Below are 18059 nucleotides of genomic sequence, written 5' to 3' on the forward strand. Positions count from 1 at the left end.
TTATTTGTAGAGATTATTCTATAGGACCTTGATGGCGAACCTATGGCACATGTGCCAGAGGGAGCACACAGAGCACATCCAGCTGAAAGCTGTCAGTTTAGGCCGCGCGGTGGGGGCCACTGTGGAGCAGATTGTACTGTGTGGAGGTCACTGTGGGGCAGATTGTACTGTGTGGGGGCCTCTGTGGAGCAGATTGTACTGTGTGGGGTCCCATCACTATTTATATCACACAGTATCTGTTTTATAGCAGACATGATATTAGTACAGGTTGTAATAACATTTCACGGTCACTATAAGACCGGGGCCCCACGGGACGTAAACGCCATGATTTGCCCACAGTGGAGACTCTGCGGGAAAAATTGCAGCGTTTTACAGTGCAAGCAAAGGGGATGGGATTCATGTGAATCCCATGCCCACTTTGCGGAAAAAAAATGCAGTGCAGACACGCTGTGATTTGCAAAGCCGTTGCGGCTTTGCAAATCGCAGCATGCCAATTACACGCACCGGCCACTTTATTAGGTACACCTGTCCAACTGCTTGTTAACACTTAATTTCTAATCAGCCAATCACATGGCGGCAACTCAGTGCATTTAGGCATGTAGACATGGTCAAGACAATCTCCTGCAGTTCAAACCGAGCATCAGTATGGGGAAGAAAGGTGATTTGAGTGCCTTTGAACGTGGCATGGTTGTTGGTGCCAGAAGGGCTGGTCTGAGTATTTCAGAAACTGCTGATCTACTGGGATTTTCACGCACAACCATCTCTAGGGTTTACAGAGAATGGTCCGAAAAAGAAAAAACATCCAGTGAGCGGCAGTTCTGTGGGCGGAAATGCGTTGTTGATGCCAGAGGTCAGAGGAGAATGGCCAGACTGGTTCGAGCTGATAGAAAGGCAACAGTGACTCAAATAGCCACCCGTTACAACCAAGGTAGCCAGAAGAGCATCTCTGAACGCACAGTACGTCGAACTTTGAGGCAGATGGGCTACAGCAGCAGAAGACCACACCGGGTGCCACTCCTTTCAGCTAAGAACAGGAAACTGAGGCTACAATTTGCACAAGCTCATCGAAATTGGACAATTGAAGATTGGAAAAACGTTGCCTGGTCTGATGAGTCTCGATTTCTGCTGCGACATTCGGATGGTAGGGTCAGAATTTGGCGTCAACAACATAAAAGCATGGATCCATCCTGCCTTGTATCAACGGTTCAGGCTGGTGGTGGTGGTGTCATGGTGTGGGGAATATTTTCTTGGCACTCTTTGGGCCCCTTGGTACCAATTGAGCATCGTTGCAACGCCAAAGCCTACCTGAATATTGTTGCTGACCATGTCCATCCCTTTATGACCACAATGTACGCAACATCTGATGGCTACTTTCAGCAGGATAATGCGCCATGTCATAAAGCTGGAATCATCTCAGACTGGTTTCTTGAACATGACAATGAGTTCACTGTACTCCAATGGCCTCCACAGTCACCAGATCTCAATCCAATAGAGCATCTTTGGGATGTGGTGAAACGGGAGATTCGCATCATGGATGTGCAGCCGACAAATCTGCGGCAACTGTGTGATGCCATCATGTCAATATGGACCAAAATCTCTGAGGAATGCTTCCAGCACCTTGTTGAATCTATGCCACGAAGAATTGAGGCAGTTCTGAAGGCAAAAGGGGGTCCAACCCGTTACTAGCATGGTGTACCTAATAAAGTGGCCAGTGAGTGTATATTACAGACTAGCGCACCACCAAGTAGCAGTTAATTAGCACCCTGTCTTTATATTCTGGGGCCGTTTACATGGGTCATACCCCTCCCTTATTTGCTACTACTTGTGGAGAGTGACAGTACACTGATGGGGATGCAGCAAGCCTAAGCCAGGGCAGCCACTTATCAGCTGTCAGAGCAGTCTGTGTGGACTTAGGTGCCCTGTAATGTAACTCACTTTCTTTTTGTATGCTGAATTATTTTGCTCCCCCAGGTGTACACATATACATTTACCTGTTACCTGAGCAACGTCAATATGTGTAACTAAAGTGTTCATCTCTCATCACATCTAGTATCTTTATGCTCCATTAACACGGAGTTACCACCCCCTCCTGAGGCCAATATTCATAGAAAGAATATTTATTACATGTAATCTTATAGAAATTACAGGAAGGTACACATAAGCTATAGCAATGATGGTGAACCTTTTTTCAGACAGAGTGCCCAAACTGCAACCCAAAACCCAAGAAGTCATCGCAGAGTGCCAACATGGGAATTTAACCTTAAAACTCTGTGGATCCACCATTACGGACCCAGAAAATACAGTCGTGTGAATGGGGCTTTACAGAGCTTGTACTGAAAAGTGCATTTTGTACAATTAATGTTCACTATTTACATTGCACAGGATCTGCTTTAGGCTAAGGCCCCACGGGCCGTAATTGGAGCGCTAAAGCGCTGCAGAAAGAACCGTGGCGTGAACGCATCACGATTCTTTCCACAGCGCTTTTAAGAGAAAGTTCAGAGTTTTCCTCTGCGGACTTTCTCTTAACATTATATCTATGGGAAAACCGCCGGCGTTTCTGTAGATATACACTCACCGGCCACTTTATTAGGTACACCACGCTAGTAACGGGTTGACCCCCTTTTGCCTTCAGAACTGCCTCAATTCTTCGTGGCATAGATTCAACAAGGTGCTAGAAGCATTCCTCAGAGATTTTGGTCCATATTGACATGATGGCATCACACAGTTGCCGCAGATTTGTCGGCTGCACATCCATGATGCGAATCTCCCGTTCCACCACATCCCAAAGATGCTCTATTGGATTGAGATCTGGTGACTGTGGAGGCCATTGGAGTACAGTGAACTCATTGTCATGTTCAAGAAACCAGTCTGAGATGATTCCAGCTTTATGACATGGCGCATTATCCTGCTGAAAGTAGCCATCAGATGTTGGGTACATTGTGGTCATAAAGGAATGGACATGGTCAGCAACAATACTCAGGTAGGCTTTGGCGTTGCAACGATGCTCAATTGGTACCAAGGGGCCCAAAGAGTGCCAAGAAAATATTCCCCACACCATGACACCACCACCACCAGCCTGAACCGTTGATACAAGGCAGGATGGATCCATGCTTTCATGTTGTTGATGCCAAATTCTGACCCTACCATCCGAATGTCGCAGCAGAAATCGAGACTCATCAGACCAGGCAACGTTTTTCCAATCTTCAATTGTCCAATTTCGATGAGCTTGTGCAAATTGTAGCCTCAGTTTCCTGTTCTTAGCTGAAAGGAGTGGCACCCGGTGTGGTCTTCTGCTGCTGTAGCCCATCTGCCTCAAAGTTCGACGTACTGTGCGTTCAGAGATGCTCTTCTGGCTACCTTGGTTGTAACGGGTGGCTATTTGAGTCACTGTTGCCTTTCTATCAGCTCGAACCAGTCTGGCCATTCTCCTCTGACCTCTGGCATCAACAACGCATTTCCGCCCACAGAACTGCCGCTCACTGGATGTTTTTTCTTTTTCGGACCAGTCTCTGTAAACCCTAGAGATGGTTGTGCGTGAAAATCCCAGTAGATCAGCAGTTTCTGAAATACTCAGACCAGCCCTTCTGGCACCAACAACCATGCCACGTTCAAAGGCACTCAAATCACCTTTCTTCCCCATACTGATGCTCGGTTTGAACTGCAGGAGATTGTCTTGACCATGTCTACATGCCTAAATGCACTGAGTTGCCGCCATGTGATTGGCTGATTAGAAATTAAGTGTTAACGAGCAGTTGGACAGGTGTACCTAATAAAGTGGCCGGTGAGTGTATATATATCTGTTCCAGAAATTAGAGATAATGTACAATAGCTTCATCTGCTTGTTATTTGTTGTATTGTTTCTGTTCACTGCCTTAATGTACTGCAATGTTCAGGTTTGAGACAACGTAAAATCCTTCCAAGGCACCAAGTGAAGTTTGAAGGGTAGATACATATGGGTCAATGGGTATATGTCCTGGTAGGAACCAGAACCCACAACGCCTCACATGCTTCAGTGTCTGAAGACGGACGCTGTGTCGTTTGAAACATTAATGTTGCAATATTTTATGACAGAGAATAAAAATAAGAACCAGACAAAGCTGGCTGTCTGATACAACTGAAATCTGTGAGAACAGCAAAGAAATGTCATATCCAAGGTCACTGATCAGAAATCACGTGGCTGATACTTACAGAAAAGAACCAAGTAGATAAAACTATGTGACTAATATCAACAGCAAGAAACAAATACAAAACTTATCTGGATGGGATCACATATGGTAACCTAATGCAGTTAAGTGAGCAACATCCAGCTCTGGTGTATGTGTAGCGTGCAATGAATATTAGTGCAGTACTGTGCAAGCCTGCAGAGCAACTCTACCTCCCCACCCTCCTGTAGGAAAATCTCTAGATAAGAGGCATTATCTGTCTGGCTAGGTTGGATTAGTCAGCTTCACTTGGTACTTAGAGTGACATGAAGTGACATATGACGATCTAATAAGTCTGACACTTGCAGCAGGTCCTACTGGTCTGCAGGCAAGGGCAAATCGACGACAAATATATTCATTGCCACTTGTTCGCATCAACCTATTACAGAGGACCCCCACCCATCAGCTGGTAGCAGATCGCTCTATGTCCTCTGTGTAGCAGCCGCACTGAGTTTCTGCAGCTCAACTCCTTTACAAGTGAACAGGAGCTGAGCTGCAGTAACTCGGCATGGCCACTACATGGAGAACAGATTTTTCTGCTTCCAGCTCTCTTCTCCACCTAACCATTGACGGGTGGGAGTCCTGGGTGCTGAATCCTCACTGTTCTGATGTTGGGGTTAGAGAAGGGCAACGTTTTTGTGCCCGTAACAAAGCAAATCACATGGGATTAAACGTGCCAAAAACCATCAGGTAACTTAGCCAACGCAAATATCCATGTTATTTATATATTCATCTAAAATAAAGACGTTCACATTGAACTAGTCAGTTTATTGGAACACACAAACAAACTGTCAGCAGACCCCAGGGTATAATTTTTGGCAACAATCTACAGATATCATGGTGCAGACATGCATGTGGAATCTCACACGGCTAATCCACGTGGCCACCAACCCCCGATTTCACATGGAAACCTGCTTAAGATCCGATATGCCACTCCTCTTCAATTTTATGTCATAGATTTCATATCTGTAGCAAAAAGAAAAAGTCTGTGGCTCTATGAAAGATAACAGATTCCCTTAAAAACAATATGGAGCAAATTTGCCAAGAATATTGGCATGAATGCTCTCCAAATCTCTACGAAGATTTCACCACCTGACCATGATCTAAGATCAGCCAACAACAATGTAATGTCTATGAGCAGTTTACTGCACTTCCAGTGGTTCCAGTTGTACCCGTTTCATGGAACTCTGAAGTTCTACCTAGAACAGGGTGCAAAAGACAGATGCCTCTTACTTCCAAAGCAGATACCCTGTGATCACTGGTGCAGAGTTCAAAAAGGTATTGTACAGGATTAGAAAGCAACAGTGCATCACCTGTCAATGGGGTGTGTCTTGTGGCCATTGCTCATTTACAGCAAATGAGGCTGAGCTGCAATACCCCGTGCAACCTGAGGACAGATGTGGGGCTGTTTTTGAAAGAAAACAACCATGTTTTCTAATCCTGTGTTATAGAGGAGTGGGATATTAGAGTAACCTGTGGTCACACCTGAATATTTAGGCCTTCCATGACGAATGAATTTCTTACCTGTAGATCACTCCTTTCTCATGGAGGAACATGAGGGCTGATGTGATTTCTGCACTGTAGAAACATGCTCTGGCTTCATCAAACCGTCGAGATTTCTGTATGTGAAACATCAGGTCACCCCCATTTACAAACTCCATCACAAAAAACAATCGATCCTTTGGGTAAGGAGAGAAAACAAAACAGTTAAATTATAAAACACATATCACGAAACACAATTTTACTTAAAATATTTAATAGTATTTTGGGTTCAACGAATAAATGTTCTTTGTACGATTATCCAATATACATTTCTATATCATACCTCAAGTGTCTCCTAACTCAATCTTGGCTTGTTGTCACCCATTAGGAGCCTTCAGTGTTTCTTCCATATATAAAAACCTGTCCTGGTCATTTGATGGACACACACAGGTCATGGCTTGTTATAAGAGCTGTATCCAGTATGGGCCGTCCACCAGTATGCACATCACATGACCAGGACAGGATGGTTCCTGATGAGAGACTGCAAGCAAGGTTCTTGTAAACTGTTTCTTCCTTGTGCATTTTCACCGTGCCCAAACCTCAACGTTTACACCGCATGGTGCCCCAGGCATAAGACTGCTCGAGGAAATTACTGTTTTATTTAGAAATCTTTGGATATATTGCATTACTAAGAAATATTAAACAAATTACAGAGTAAATAAATAAAATTCAGCACACCGTTAAATCAGCACAGCTTATAAAACAACAAAAACAAAACTGGTGATACAAGATACAACAGGTTGCGCTGAAACGTGCCGCTTACTTCACAGAAGCCATATTAGGTGCTGCACAGTAACTGTCTGGGAATGTTCACAAACTTTAACAAGAAACGCTCGCCATATTCTTGGGTTTTAGCCAAATAGAAGATGTGTAACAATTGACCTTAGCTGTAGTAATCGGATATTTGTAACCTGCAGCAGAGGATGACATTGCAGCGTCCCTGTATAGGAATATTACCCTGTCATCTGACCGCAATCTCTGGTAGTCTTTTCAATAACGCTGAACAACACAGTAGATCCATGGCATATGTGGGCTGGGTGCTGGATACATCACAAATAAATCACTATACAATACATATAATATAAACGCATAGATCATTTACACCAATGAATATAAGTAACCCAGTTTTCTAAACTCCTATAGGACAAATCTCAATAGTTATGCAGTAATACATTGAGATCCTGAGCTGTGAATGGGGAAATCTTTGGGGAAAGTTGCATCTGGCCGCAGAAACAATAACGTAGTATTGCATGCTAGTCCGTGACTATGTAAAGACATGGACAGAACAGGTTCTTCAGGGTGAGAGGTATGCTTTGTTGTATGTGGTTGATAACTAGATGTGGGGTTTCTGAAATTATTGACTTCTGTATGTACTAAAATGGCATGTGGCGGCAGTGCCATTAAATGCCCTCAGAAAAGTGACTGCATTATCTCACGTATACTGCACTTGCACTTCACAAAGTATGATATGCAGAGCATGATACACATGAAACAAATGTCACCCGACCTGACACATGAGTTCAAGTCATCACCTTTTGTCCTAGAACACTGGGCAAGGGAGTTGTATCTATCACAAGGCACAAGAGTAAAAATACTTGACTTCACATTCCAGCTCTGGAAAGCTGAACATCTATTTCTGAGACCGGGAAACTCAGATACGTCTCAATACACCACAGCTTAGTCTGTCAGGGCCAATACATGTAAGAATAGAAGCAAAAGGATCAAATGTACAGGGAAATAGGTAACAATACAATTACTTAAGAGTCGTCATACAGTTGCCAAGAAAACCATGCAACACCAATGTCTCTACAGTGCTACGTGCCATGTTCCCTGCTACAGCGTCAACACAGACTAGGTGACATGGCAGCGCCCTATTTAATATATTTTGTGCAGTCTTTGTCCCACATACTGACACCATGGGTACTTTTGATTTTTTTTTTGTCTGAAGTAAAGAGTTTGAGCAATCCAAACCTTTGTGATCTTTTCATAAGCATGTCCTTGGCATGGCAACGCTCATGGAGGTTATAATGGGAAAAGGCCCATTACTTGTTCTTGTATGCGGAAATGCTGCAGCAATAAACACTGTGTTTTACATTACCTGTAAAGTGGATGGGATTCTGGCTAATCCTATCCACACACTGCAGTGGAAATGCTGCAATTTCAAAAACCGTTGTGTAAATCGCAGCAAGTCAATTATACCCATGGAAACGCTGGCATCTCTGAATAGGTATAATAGGCACAAAGTCCACCTATTTTGCTTGTCTGCAGACAGCAGTACAGGGAGAGATGTAAGAGGGTAACACTCTTAAGATTGTACTGGGTTTGTTTGGAGTCTGTAACCATGGAGACACACAGATCTGCACTGGCGCTGTATACACAATTAATGAGATTTCTAAAAAAAACTATTTGCCAAGTTGTTTCATATAAAATGATTGCAAAAAGGTGCAATATAAATGCAAGAGCCGATATTACGACATTGCACCTCGGCTGTTTGCAGAGCAGCACCTTTTTGTATGCAGCCCCCTGCAAATCCTCCTGTACACTTAGCGTTATAAGTGCGCAGCCATTACATTGAACTCTGGCAGCAGCTGGGGGGACGAGGTACAATCCAACAATCACATGAATCAACAGGAAATGTAAGAGTGGTCAACACATTACACTGAAAACGCCCACATGCGGAAGTTCCCACTTCTTATCTAGAAAACTAACAAGCCACAGTTGATCTGCTGAGATAACACAAATGTAAAACATGCAAGTGTGTTAGGAAGGATCCAAAAGCTAAACTTTTTTTTAATCGCCCCCTCTCATAACACACACAATGTATTATTACCCATGCCAGGCAAGGTGCAGATCACACTGGGGAACACAATTTACATTTCATTTATATACACAAAGCATGTTCTGTTCATTGATCTGTCTTTTGATCTACCGGTTATTCTAAGCGCTGATCTTTTGATCTGTCAATCTCTCTATCCATCAATCTGTCTGTAGCTCTGTCTTCTTTACCTTATGGACTGTGTTTTTATTCCTGCGACACCAAGGTTATTCAAGCCTTGAAAAGAAGTGTCTAGATAGCAACATGTTAAGAGATATATATATCTACATGTATATGTATGTATGTAAAATATTATATATATATATATATATATATATATATATATATATATATATATATACACACACACACACACACACACACACACACATATATTATATACACACACACACACACACACACATATACACACACACAGACTTTATAGGTCTATGCACATATACACACCCTCTGAAATCACCACCTCTACTAATCTAAAGGATTAATGCAGCAATGCTGAAAACTCCAGGCTAAGTAGGTCCAAGGTTGACTCCTTAGGAATTCACAAAAGATGACCTAAAAGACCTTTGCCTCCTATCTTAAGATTCCTATACATTAAGGTGAAGTCATTTGCTTGGAGCTGTCAGCAGCTGCCTTGGAACCCCCCTGATCTATGGTGTTCACAACAAGTCTGGAGAAATCTGACTCTTGCTCTACTGAAACAGGGGCTGTGCTTGTGGTTTACAGTTTCTTGAAGAACATTCTATAGAGTAAGTAAAGGGCGGCAGGAGCCCGGGATGTGGTTGCTTAGGCATAACCTGACATTTAGTTAAGCAGAAGGAGCTTAAGGAGAGAGAATTCCTTGGCAGAATAGTCTATGGAATAATATAGTGTACCCATACATAGAAAAGAATGGAGTTTTAATTTTTATAAGGATAGGCCCCTAACACCTGTCTAGGGGTACAACCTGCAATCCCCATATCAATCAGCTGTTTGGGGCTGCTACAAGATCCTGAACTATACCGTGCACAGAGCAAGACACAGAGGACACTGTGTAGTAGCTGAGCCGGTTAGTCCAGTTAAGCACTCGATGAGACAAGCCATCAATAAGTAAAAAATCCCAAAAAGCCCCTTTGCTGTGGACGGGGAGCTTTTGATGACCCATTGAGATAATCTGAAAACCAAGTATCTTACTGAACATCAGTGTATATGGAAAGACAGAACCAAACTCTTCCTCCACCAATTATGGTGCTGGGTTTTGCCACTCAGAAGAGAAGATGTTGTTTCCTCCTCCACACCATTTCCTTTGCACATGGGTCAGTCCATTGCCCTGCATGTTTGCAGACATGGCAACTTCTATGGAGAGCAGAGCCCTGCACAGGTTCAAGTATAAGAGATGGGACCAACCAGGGCTGTCAGCACCCCTGGACCCCTTCTGGAATATATGGTATACCTCAATGGTATGTATGCATTTGTTGACTATAAACTGATAGGTCACCATGTATGAATTGAAGCTTGATCCCATAGCATAAAGTGGAACTCCCACCATCATCATAAGTGACATATTGAAGGTCCACCCTTCATGTGCTTACTGGAAACACAAAGTCTGCTCAAAGGTTGTTCAAGACACTTCATGGAGGTCAGTATTGTGAAGTTATAGTCACGGCAGACTGATATATACTATACTTTTTACCTTTCAGGCCAAAGAATTCACCAAGATCTTCAAGAATGTATGTAATATATGTAGAGAGATCTAAACCTCATACGGAAATTTTGTAAATATCTCATGCAGAAAATTTGAAAGATTTGTATAGAACCTACACCTTCCACTTAATACAATTGTGCCCCCTGCTGGACATTTATCATTATTGTTTCACACATATTTGACTGCAGCAGCAACTATATTGTCTCATTTTACCACATTTGGCGGACACACTTATTACCTGTAGGAAGTCTCAAATTATTCCATAAAATTACTAATATATATATATATATATATATATATATATATATATATATATATATATATATATATATATATATGAATTTATTAACATACTAAGTAATAGACTTGAATTCAAGTACATATGACTTGGGTTAGTCGAGATGATGATATACGGTATATACTATTAGCCATTTGGAGCAGCGTAGGAGCCATCATCCTAAAGGCCCCTTATTGCTGCTTGGGGAATATTTATAAACCATTTTCTAGCAATTTTTAGTTTTTTGGGTTTTTTTTTCTCTTGTCATTTACTTCAAACCTTCAAAATCCAGTAACGTATTTACTTTTCAGTTCACAGAACCATAGAAGCTTAAGTGTCATGGGGCAAATTGTACCTCGTAATACCAATTAATATTCTAGAAAAGGTGAAAAAAAAATCAAAATGTGGTGAAATTAGAGAGAAACTGCATTTGAGTCCCTCTTAGGGCTCGTGCACACGGAGTTAACTAGAGCGCATTTTAGCATAATACACGTGTATAGAATACACGTTAAAATAACACTCCTATTGACTTCAATGTAAATTTTTTACACGTGTAAAAAATTTCATTTAAGTCAGTGGGAGTGTTATTTTAACATGTGTATTCTATACACATGCATTATGCTAAAATGTGCTCGCGTTGACTCCGTGTGCACGAGCCCTTATGGGTTTTGAATCTAAAACGGTCATTGTGTGCTCAAAATAACACATTACCTATACTTTGTAGGTCATTCTGATTACGATGGAACCAAATTCATATAGCTTTTTTTTAGGTTTAATAACTTAAAATCCTATTTTTTTTATTTATTTTTTTTTTTTTAAACAACTTTTCTTGGAGTCTCCATATTCTGACACCCATAACTTTAATACTTCCATATACTGAACTGTGTAAAGAGTCTTTGTGGAGCCAGTTGCGCTATTTATTTATACCATTTTGTTGAATGTCTGATTTTTATTTTTTTAATTTAATTTTGTTTTGGGAGGCAAAACAACAGAAAAACAACAGTTTAACCATTTTGATTTTTCCCCCCTGTTAATGTTTGGCTATTTATTTATAATCTATGGGAAAGTGCGTGATTTCAATTAAGTTTTGTTTAAATTAAAATATTTTAAAAAAACTTTTTTTTTTCTTTTCAAACTTACAATCATTAGATTACCAACTGTATTACAGTCTGTTGGAAATTATTTGCTAGTTATATCCCTATGACAGGCCCATTAGTAACAGACCAGAGATCTCACAGAGAAGGAGACATCGTGAAATGGAACAGACACCAGAGGACTTGGTGCAGGCAGTCTGGGGGCTTGGGTGCACCTGAAAGTGAATCAGGAGCCATAAAAAGATGAAATGCCTCCGATAAAAGAGAGAACTATGATAACATGCATTACTATCATTACTACTGGTTCTCCGCTGTTTAGTACAGCAGAGACCCAGGAGTTACGGAGCTTACTCTGCTTCTGAGCCAGTGCCATATTTAAAAGTCTTGTTGTCTGCTGGGATAATGCAACATCATTTTACATATACATACTTAACTACTACTGACACTTTTCCAATGCCAAACATTTATATAAGGGACTGGAAAAGCAGTTCAATTTCCAAAAGTTTTTTCACTGAATTCCCTGAAAGACATGAAATCACATGTGTTGAAGACCATGGCATATAATTTGCAAAGTGCTGTGGAATATGTTGGCGCTATTTAAATAAAATGTAATAATAATAATAATAATAATAAATTATTATTGTTATTATTATAATAAATTATCATCATTATTATTATTAGGTTACATGTTGTAGAATTTTCAGCATTGTCTGAGAACTGGGTGTACAATAACCTCCTCCCTGCAGGTTGGTTACCTACTAAACAAATGGGAAATCTGCCCCGAGAACTCACCGGAGTCTGGAAGCAGCAGAAGAGCTGAGTAAGGAACGGGTGATTACAAGCCAGGGCCAGAATGCGCTTCTCTGTCATGGTACATTCTACATCATCATCTTGAAGAATCACATCTTTCTTTAGCACCTTCACTGCATAAAGGTTATCTCCATCTCTGGATTTGGCAAGCATCACCTGAGCAAACAAGAATCAATGCGCACATGGTTAACAGTCTGAGTCCAGCTTGTTCAATGCCTACATGCTAAAAGGTCACTTAAAAATAAACGTATCCCAAGGTGTCCCCCTGCTGTGACCACCAACCACCAGCTGTAATCTGTACTGAGAAATGGCAGGAATGCTGGTCATTTCCATGCCGCTCATTTCCATACCGGATATGGCTGGAATACAGTAATGTGTCAGTAATCGTATTGGCCGCATTTTCGTTAGAAAACAGCAAAGAAAACAAGATTATAAGACAACTAAAAACTTTGAACATTGGCAGTTTATACATGAGATTATGTGTGGTACTGGAAGTCCTACTTACATAAATCACTATACATAGATGAGTCTGGGAATATTGGATCAGGGTTGCATTCGGATAGGATTATGTGAATACCCTGAATGATACTTACGGTTCTTGCACATGGCTTTGCCGCATGCATCAGTCCTATACAATGATACTGTCCTGAATACCTTCAAACTACTAACCAGATAAAATATTGTATTTATGCCATAGTCTATCTCAGGATGGGAGGTGGCTTGCTGCAACAGAAAGCTTATGTTCTTATGTCTGCAATGGCAGAACACATAAGTTAAACCCCACTGCATAACTTTAAGGAGTTTTCCCAAACTTAAGGCTCATGCACACAACAGTGTGCTTTGTCGGTGTGCTACCCATGTTTTTCACAGCTAGAACACTGACCCATTCATCACTATGCCCACATATGGATGCCAGTTATCATGGTCCCGTGTGTCGAACTGTGAGCCCAGGGCAAGACTCAAGACAGGTGTTATAGCTATCCATACTCCGACCTGGGCTCACTGACAACTGAATGGGGGCGTGGAGGCACAGACAGCACACAGATCTCATACATGTGCCGTGTGTCGTTTCATCACAGCCCAGCTCCACACTTGTGTGCATGTAGCCTTAAGGAATTGCCTGACTTAGACATACTTCTAAATAACATTAGAAACAAAGTTAATTAACCTGTTACTGGTCCTCAATTCCAGGGGTGACAACTACACACTAATAGCATTTCACAATGATGTTCTGTTTGTGATCAGGTCAACCCTGCAGCGAACACTGGTCTATTCAGTGACAAATACACATATGGCCAGCGACCACCTAGTCTTAGACCATTTGAGTACAGGTCACCGATGAGGTTAGTGACTGACTGCAGTGGTGACCTGAGTACAAACAGAATGTCATCTGGAGACTTCAACAAGATCAGTAACAGCAGACACAGGGCTGTTGCTGCTGGAACAGACTAGTAAAAGATAAGTTATCCTGTTTTATCTTTTTCGGAATTTATACTATGTCCAGCCTATATGCAAGTTTTTATGCCATCAGACAATCCTCTTAAGTACTCATGCCATATGTTTAGGATATGCCATCAGTACCAGATTGGTAGGGGTCTCACTCCTTACACTCCCCCGTGCTGATCAGCTTTGTATACCGGGCAAGGCACTGTACACTATTTAGCCAGGTTGCCTGGTAATTTTGCTTAATCTCATTCACTTTCATAGGACTAAGCTTCAGTAAGATCAGATAACTATCCTTCACATAAAGTGACATCACAGGTCCGAAGAGGAGATTACAGTGGAGAACTGTGTGTTGCACCCCTTTGCCTGACAAGATGGATATGTTTGAAAGGTAAAGACGTTATCCGGTTTTTAACATTGAGGCCTTATCCTATTAGATCTGTGAGGGTCCCTACAGGTCTCCGGTACACAGACAACATGGTTCGCGGGATTGTTTACCTACTACGAGCCGTGCTGCTTCTCGCTGTACAGTCTGTATCAGCGAGTGTGGTTCCTGCAGCACTGTCCTAATGAAATCTATACGCAGTGCTTCAGTACCTGGACTCGCTACTACACTTTGTATGGGCAGCGCAGCTCATGATACCTGCAAACTGTGCTGTCTTAGTACTGGAGCTCTATGGGGTTCTTGGGTGTCAGTCTCACACAGATCTAATACTGATGGTGGGGGGCAACATGGTGGCTCAGTGGCTAGAACTGCAGCCTTGCAGCGCTGGAGTCCTGGGTTTGAATCCTGCCAAGGACAACATCTGCAAGGAGTTTGTATGTTCTCCCCATGTTTCCGTGGATTTCTTCCCATACTCCAAAGACATGCTGATAGGGAAAAATGTACATTATATTATATCTACATAAAAAAAGGATCTAATACTGATGGCCTATCCTAAAAATAGGCCATCAATGTTAGAAACCGAATAATCCCTTTAAAGGAGTTGTCAGGTACTTAAATATTTATGACTAGAGATGAGCGAACAGTAAAATATTCGAGATTCGTTTCGAGTAGCCCCTCAATATTCGACTACTCGAATCGAATATCGAACCCTATTATAGTCTATGGGGGGAAAATGCTCGTTTCAGGGGTAGGCAACGTTCGATCAAATTATACTTACCAAGTCCACAAGTGAGGGTCGGGCTGGATCCTCCGAGAAGTCTTCTCCGTGCAGCTTCCCCGCGGCGTCTTCCAGCTCTGAATTCACTCTGCCAGGCATCGGGCCTGGGCAGAGCCGACTGCGCATGCCCGCACTACAAGTGGGCATGCGCAGTCAGCTCTGCCCAGGCCCGATGCCTGGCAGAGTGAATTCGGAGCTGGAAGACGCCGCGGGGAAGCTGCACGGAGAAGACTTCTAAAGGCAGGAGAAGAACCAGCGTTGATTGGCCGACTGTATAGCATTCGGCCAATCAATGCTGGTTCTGCATCAAACTTTTCCATTCGAATAGCGAGTGGTACTCGATAGAGTACGAGTATTTCAAATACCGTAGTATTCGATCGAATACCTACTCCATCGAATACTACTCGCTCTATTTATGACCTATCCTTCACTTGAATGGGACTGAGTTGCTGCTGTACCATGTGACATATGAACGTGACATCACTTGCACAGGGAAGAAGCCTCTAGAAGAAGTTGACTCTTACGTGTTTATGCCTGTCACAAGACAAAGAGCTTATAGGAACACATCCAACATGCTTTGGAGTAATTTATGATTTAACAGGCTATGGAGAAGTTGTATGAAAACTGCAATGAGAGACTTTGTTTTACAAATTATACTATGCCATTAACATGTACATTGCAATTCCAGGTCTGGTAAGGGATACCAACCTTTCCAAAGCTGCCTTTGCCCAGTACACGTATAAATGTGAAATCCTCAATCCCAAATTTGTACTGTGAGGACGTGTTGGAAAGAGAATCTTCTTCAGAACCATTTTCTGACCTAGCAGGACTGTTGTCTGAATGCTATAGAATACAAAATACATAACAAAAATATTTAATACATATTACAATAAATTCATCATAACTACAAATATGTTCATGGGAAAGAGGAAAAATCTGCATATGGATTTGATTTGGGCCTTTATTCACATTTCAGTCTACTAACGCATTAGATTTTTAGTACTGTAGTAGGGTTACTAAACATAAAAGCTGATCCGCAATACCTCTGCTCAGCCACTACATGGTGTATGGCGCTGTCCAGCTCTAAACACTGTGCAGAGCCAGTGTTCACAATGACTGTTCAATGGGGTTCAGTGCTGGTTGTCGGACCCCCACTAATCTGATATAGATTACCAAACCTAAAGATATGCCATCAATTTTAGTGGACAACCCCTTTAAATAAAGTTATATTCCACCTTTTGCCATAGTATTCGCTGTGTATTTGCTGCAGCTATTATAGCTTTGGAAAGGGGGACCCCTCTATTTCACAGTTCTGCATTTTTTTCCTTGCCATCTTGGCCAAAAATCCACTGCTCAAACTTTCCAATGGATTCAGTGGTATTATGGGAAGAGGTTTTCACTACCCCTTATGCGGCATCAGCCACTAGAATGAATAAATCTGCTAAACCACATGATAAATAAATCTGGCATATTTTAATATTTTTTATAATATTTTTTATAATAAATAATATTTTTTTTATAATATTTTAATAATACAGTGTAATATAAATCATCCACTGTTCATTGTGCTATAGTATTGTTGTTGATGCAGCCAGTTTAGCATGTGAATATTATGCAAAGAATTAAGATATTTCTGTGCGACACCAGTTATTTCCAGCTACAAGCAGAGAATCCACTGCAATAAACCAACAAACCTTTTCTACAATTCACCAACTGTAAGATTATCAGCAGGAACTATGACTGTTTCCAATGTGAGCTAAGTATATACACCTCCGAATGTCTTCTCAGAACACAAACACATTCTTATTTCTGTTTTAAGATGGAATTTTCCTGTAACAGAAGGACTAGTGCGAACTGCAAACAACCAACTGTTTCTGCCCATGCAGCCTGCTTGCTTTAGAAATTGCAGAAGGCCAATAAAACTGTCATCTACTGACACCTTGTGGTAAGTTTCAGAATTACCTTTAGTTCATTATATTTAAACGTTCCCACAGCACAAACCAAATAAAATACAATAAAAAGTGAGACCTATTGAGAATGTTGTTCTCCTGCCCATCCAGTCAGAGGGGGAATGGAAATGTGGCTGTGACAAACAGCTCTCTCTCTATTTACATCTAAGGCCCCATATACATGGGAAATATTGGCATGAACAAAGTCAGGAGAACTTGCAAAACAGTTATGTCTTATACTATATAGGGACAGTACAGCAAATCTGCAAGCAGGCAGGGACTTCTAGTATCATAGATCCCAATGATCTAAAGTGTCCCAGTCTCCCATTTGGGTTCAGGCAGAGATATCTGGCCGATATAGAGGCTGGATTTTCCAGTTGGATTCTGCTGTGTCCACGGGGCCTAAGTGAGACACCCTATCGGCACAGGACTGCAGCACAACCCCAATAACTTGTACTGTAGGTATTTAGGTATTGGTATTGTTCAGGTGAAATACCAAAGGAACCTCCATTTTTTTTCAACTATAATTCATTACAAAATTTGATCTGCTTTTTCAGCTGCTGACTGACTCAAGGCACTCAAGCTTATCCTGACTGTATCCAGAACACCCGGGTCCATTATTGCCAGATTTATTCAATTTAATCTGCAAGCAATAATAGGATTTCAGCAGCCTAGATGAATTGCTTTACATTTATTAATATCAAAACTCATCTGGCATGTTCCTGTCCATGCCATCTTTAATATTGGTAACATTCTAGTGACATACTATAACATAACAGTCTTACAGACACCAATGACCAGTCACAGGTCTTCCCATTAAGACACAGGGGGTAAAAGATCGGCATATTGTACGACGATCGCCCCAAGAGAGACTGTGAACCTTCACCATCTAGAATAATATCTGTCTTCATTAATTCTACATAAGTGACATTAAGGAATAGTGACGCAGACGCAAAAACACAACTTGACACTTCATTACTCACAAATAGTGTTAAAAACTTGCAGGCCGAGTGTGAAAAAGTGAATTCTCTTCACCTTTGACTAAGCTTTCCTTGTTTG

At 41.5% G+C, this 18059-nt stretch overlaps 1 protein-coding gene across 1 annotated transcript in view; it reads right to left on the reverse strand.

The window, feature by feature from the left end:
• The window catches only part of PRKCH (protein kinase C eta), a 119245-nt gene that overhangs the window by 36735 nt on the left and 64451 nt on the right, over positions 1-18059 (reverse strand). The window contains exons 8-10 of the mRNA XM_075282757.1: positions 15760-15894; positions 12428-12601; positions 5727-5881 (exon numbers count right to left, since the gene is read on the reverse strand). Coding sequence (XP_075138858.1) covers positions 5727-5881; positions 12428-12601; positions 15760-15894 — 464 coding nt within the window. The remainder of the gene's footprint in view (positions 1-5726; positions 5882-12427; positions 12602-15759; positions 15895-18059) is intronic.

Source organism: Leptodactylus fuscus, chromosome 7 (assembly GCF_031893055.1).
Source record: "Leptodactylus fuscus isolate aLepFus1 chromosome 7, aLepFus1.hap2, whole genome shotgun sequence".
In the NCBI taxonomy this organism is placed as follows: Eukaryota; Metazoa; Chordata; class Amphibia; order Anura; family Leptodactylidae; genus Leptodactylus; species Leptodactylus fuscus.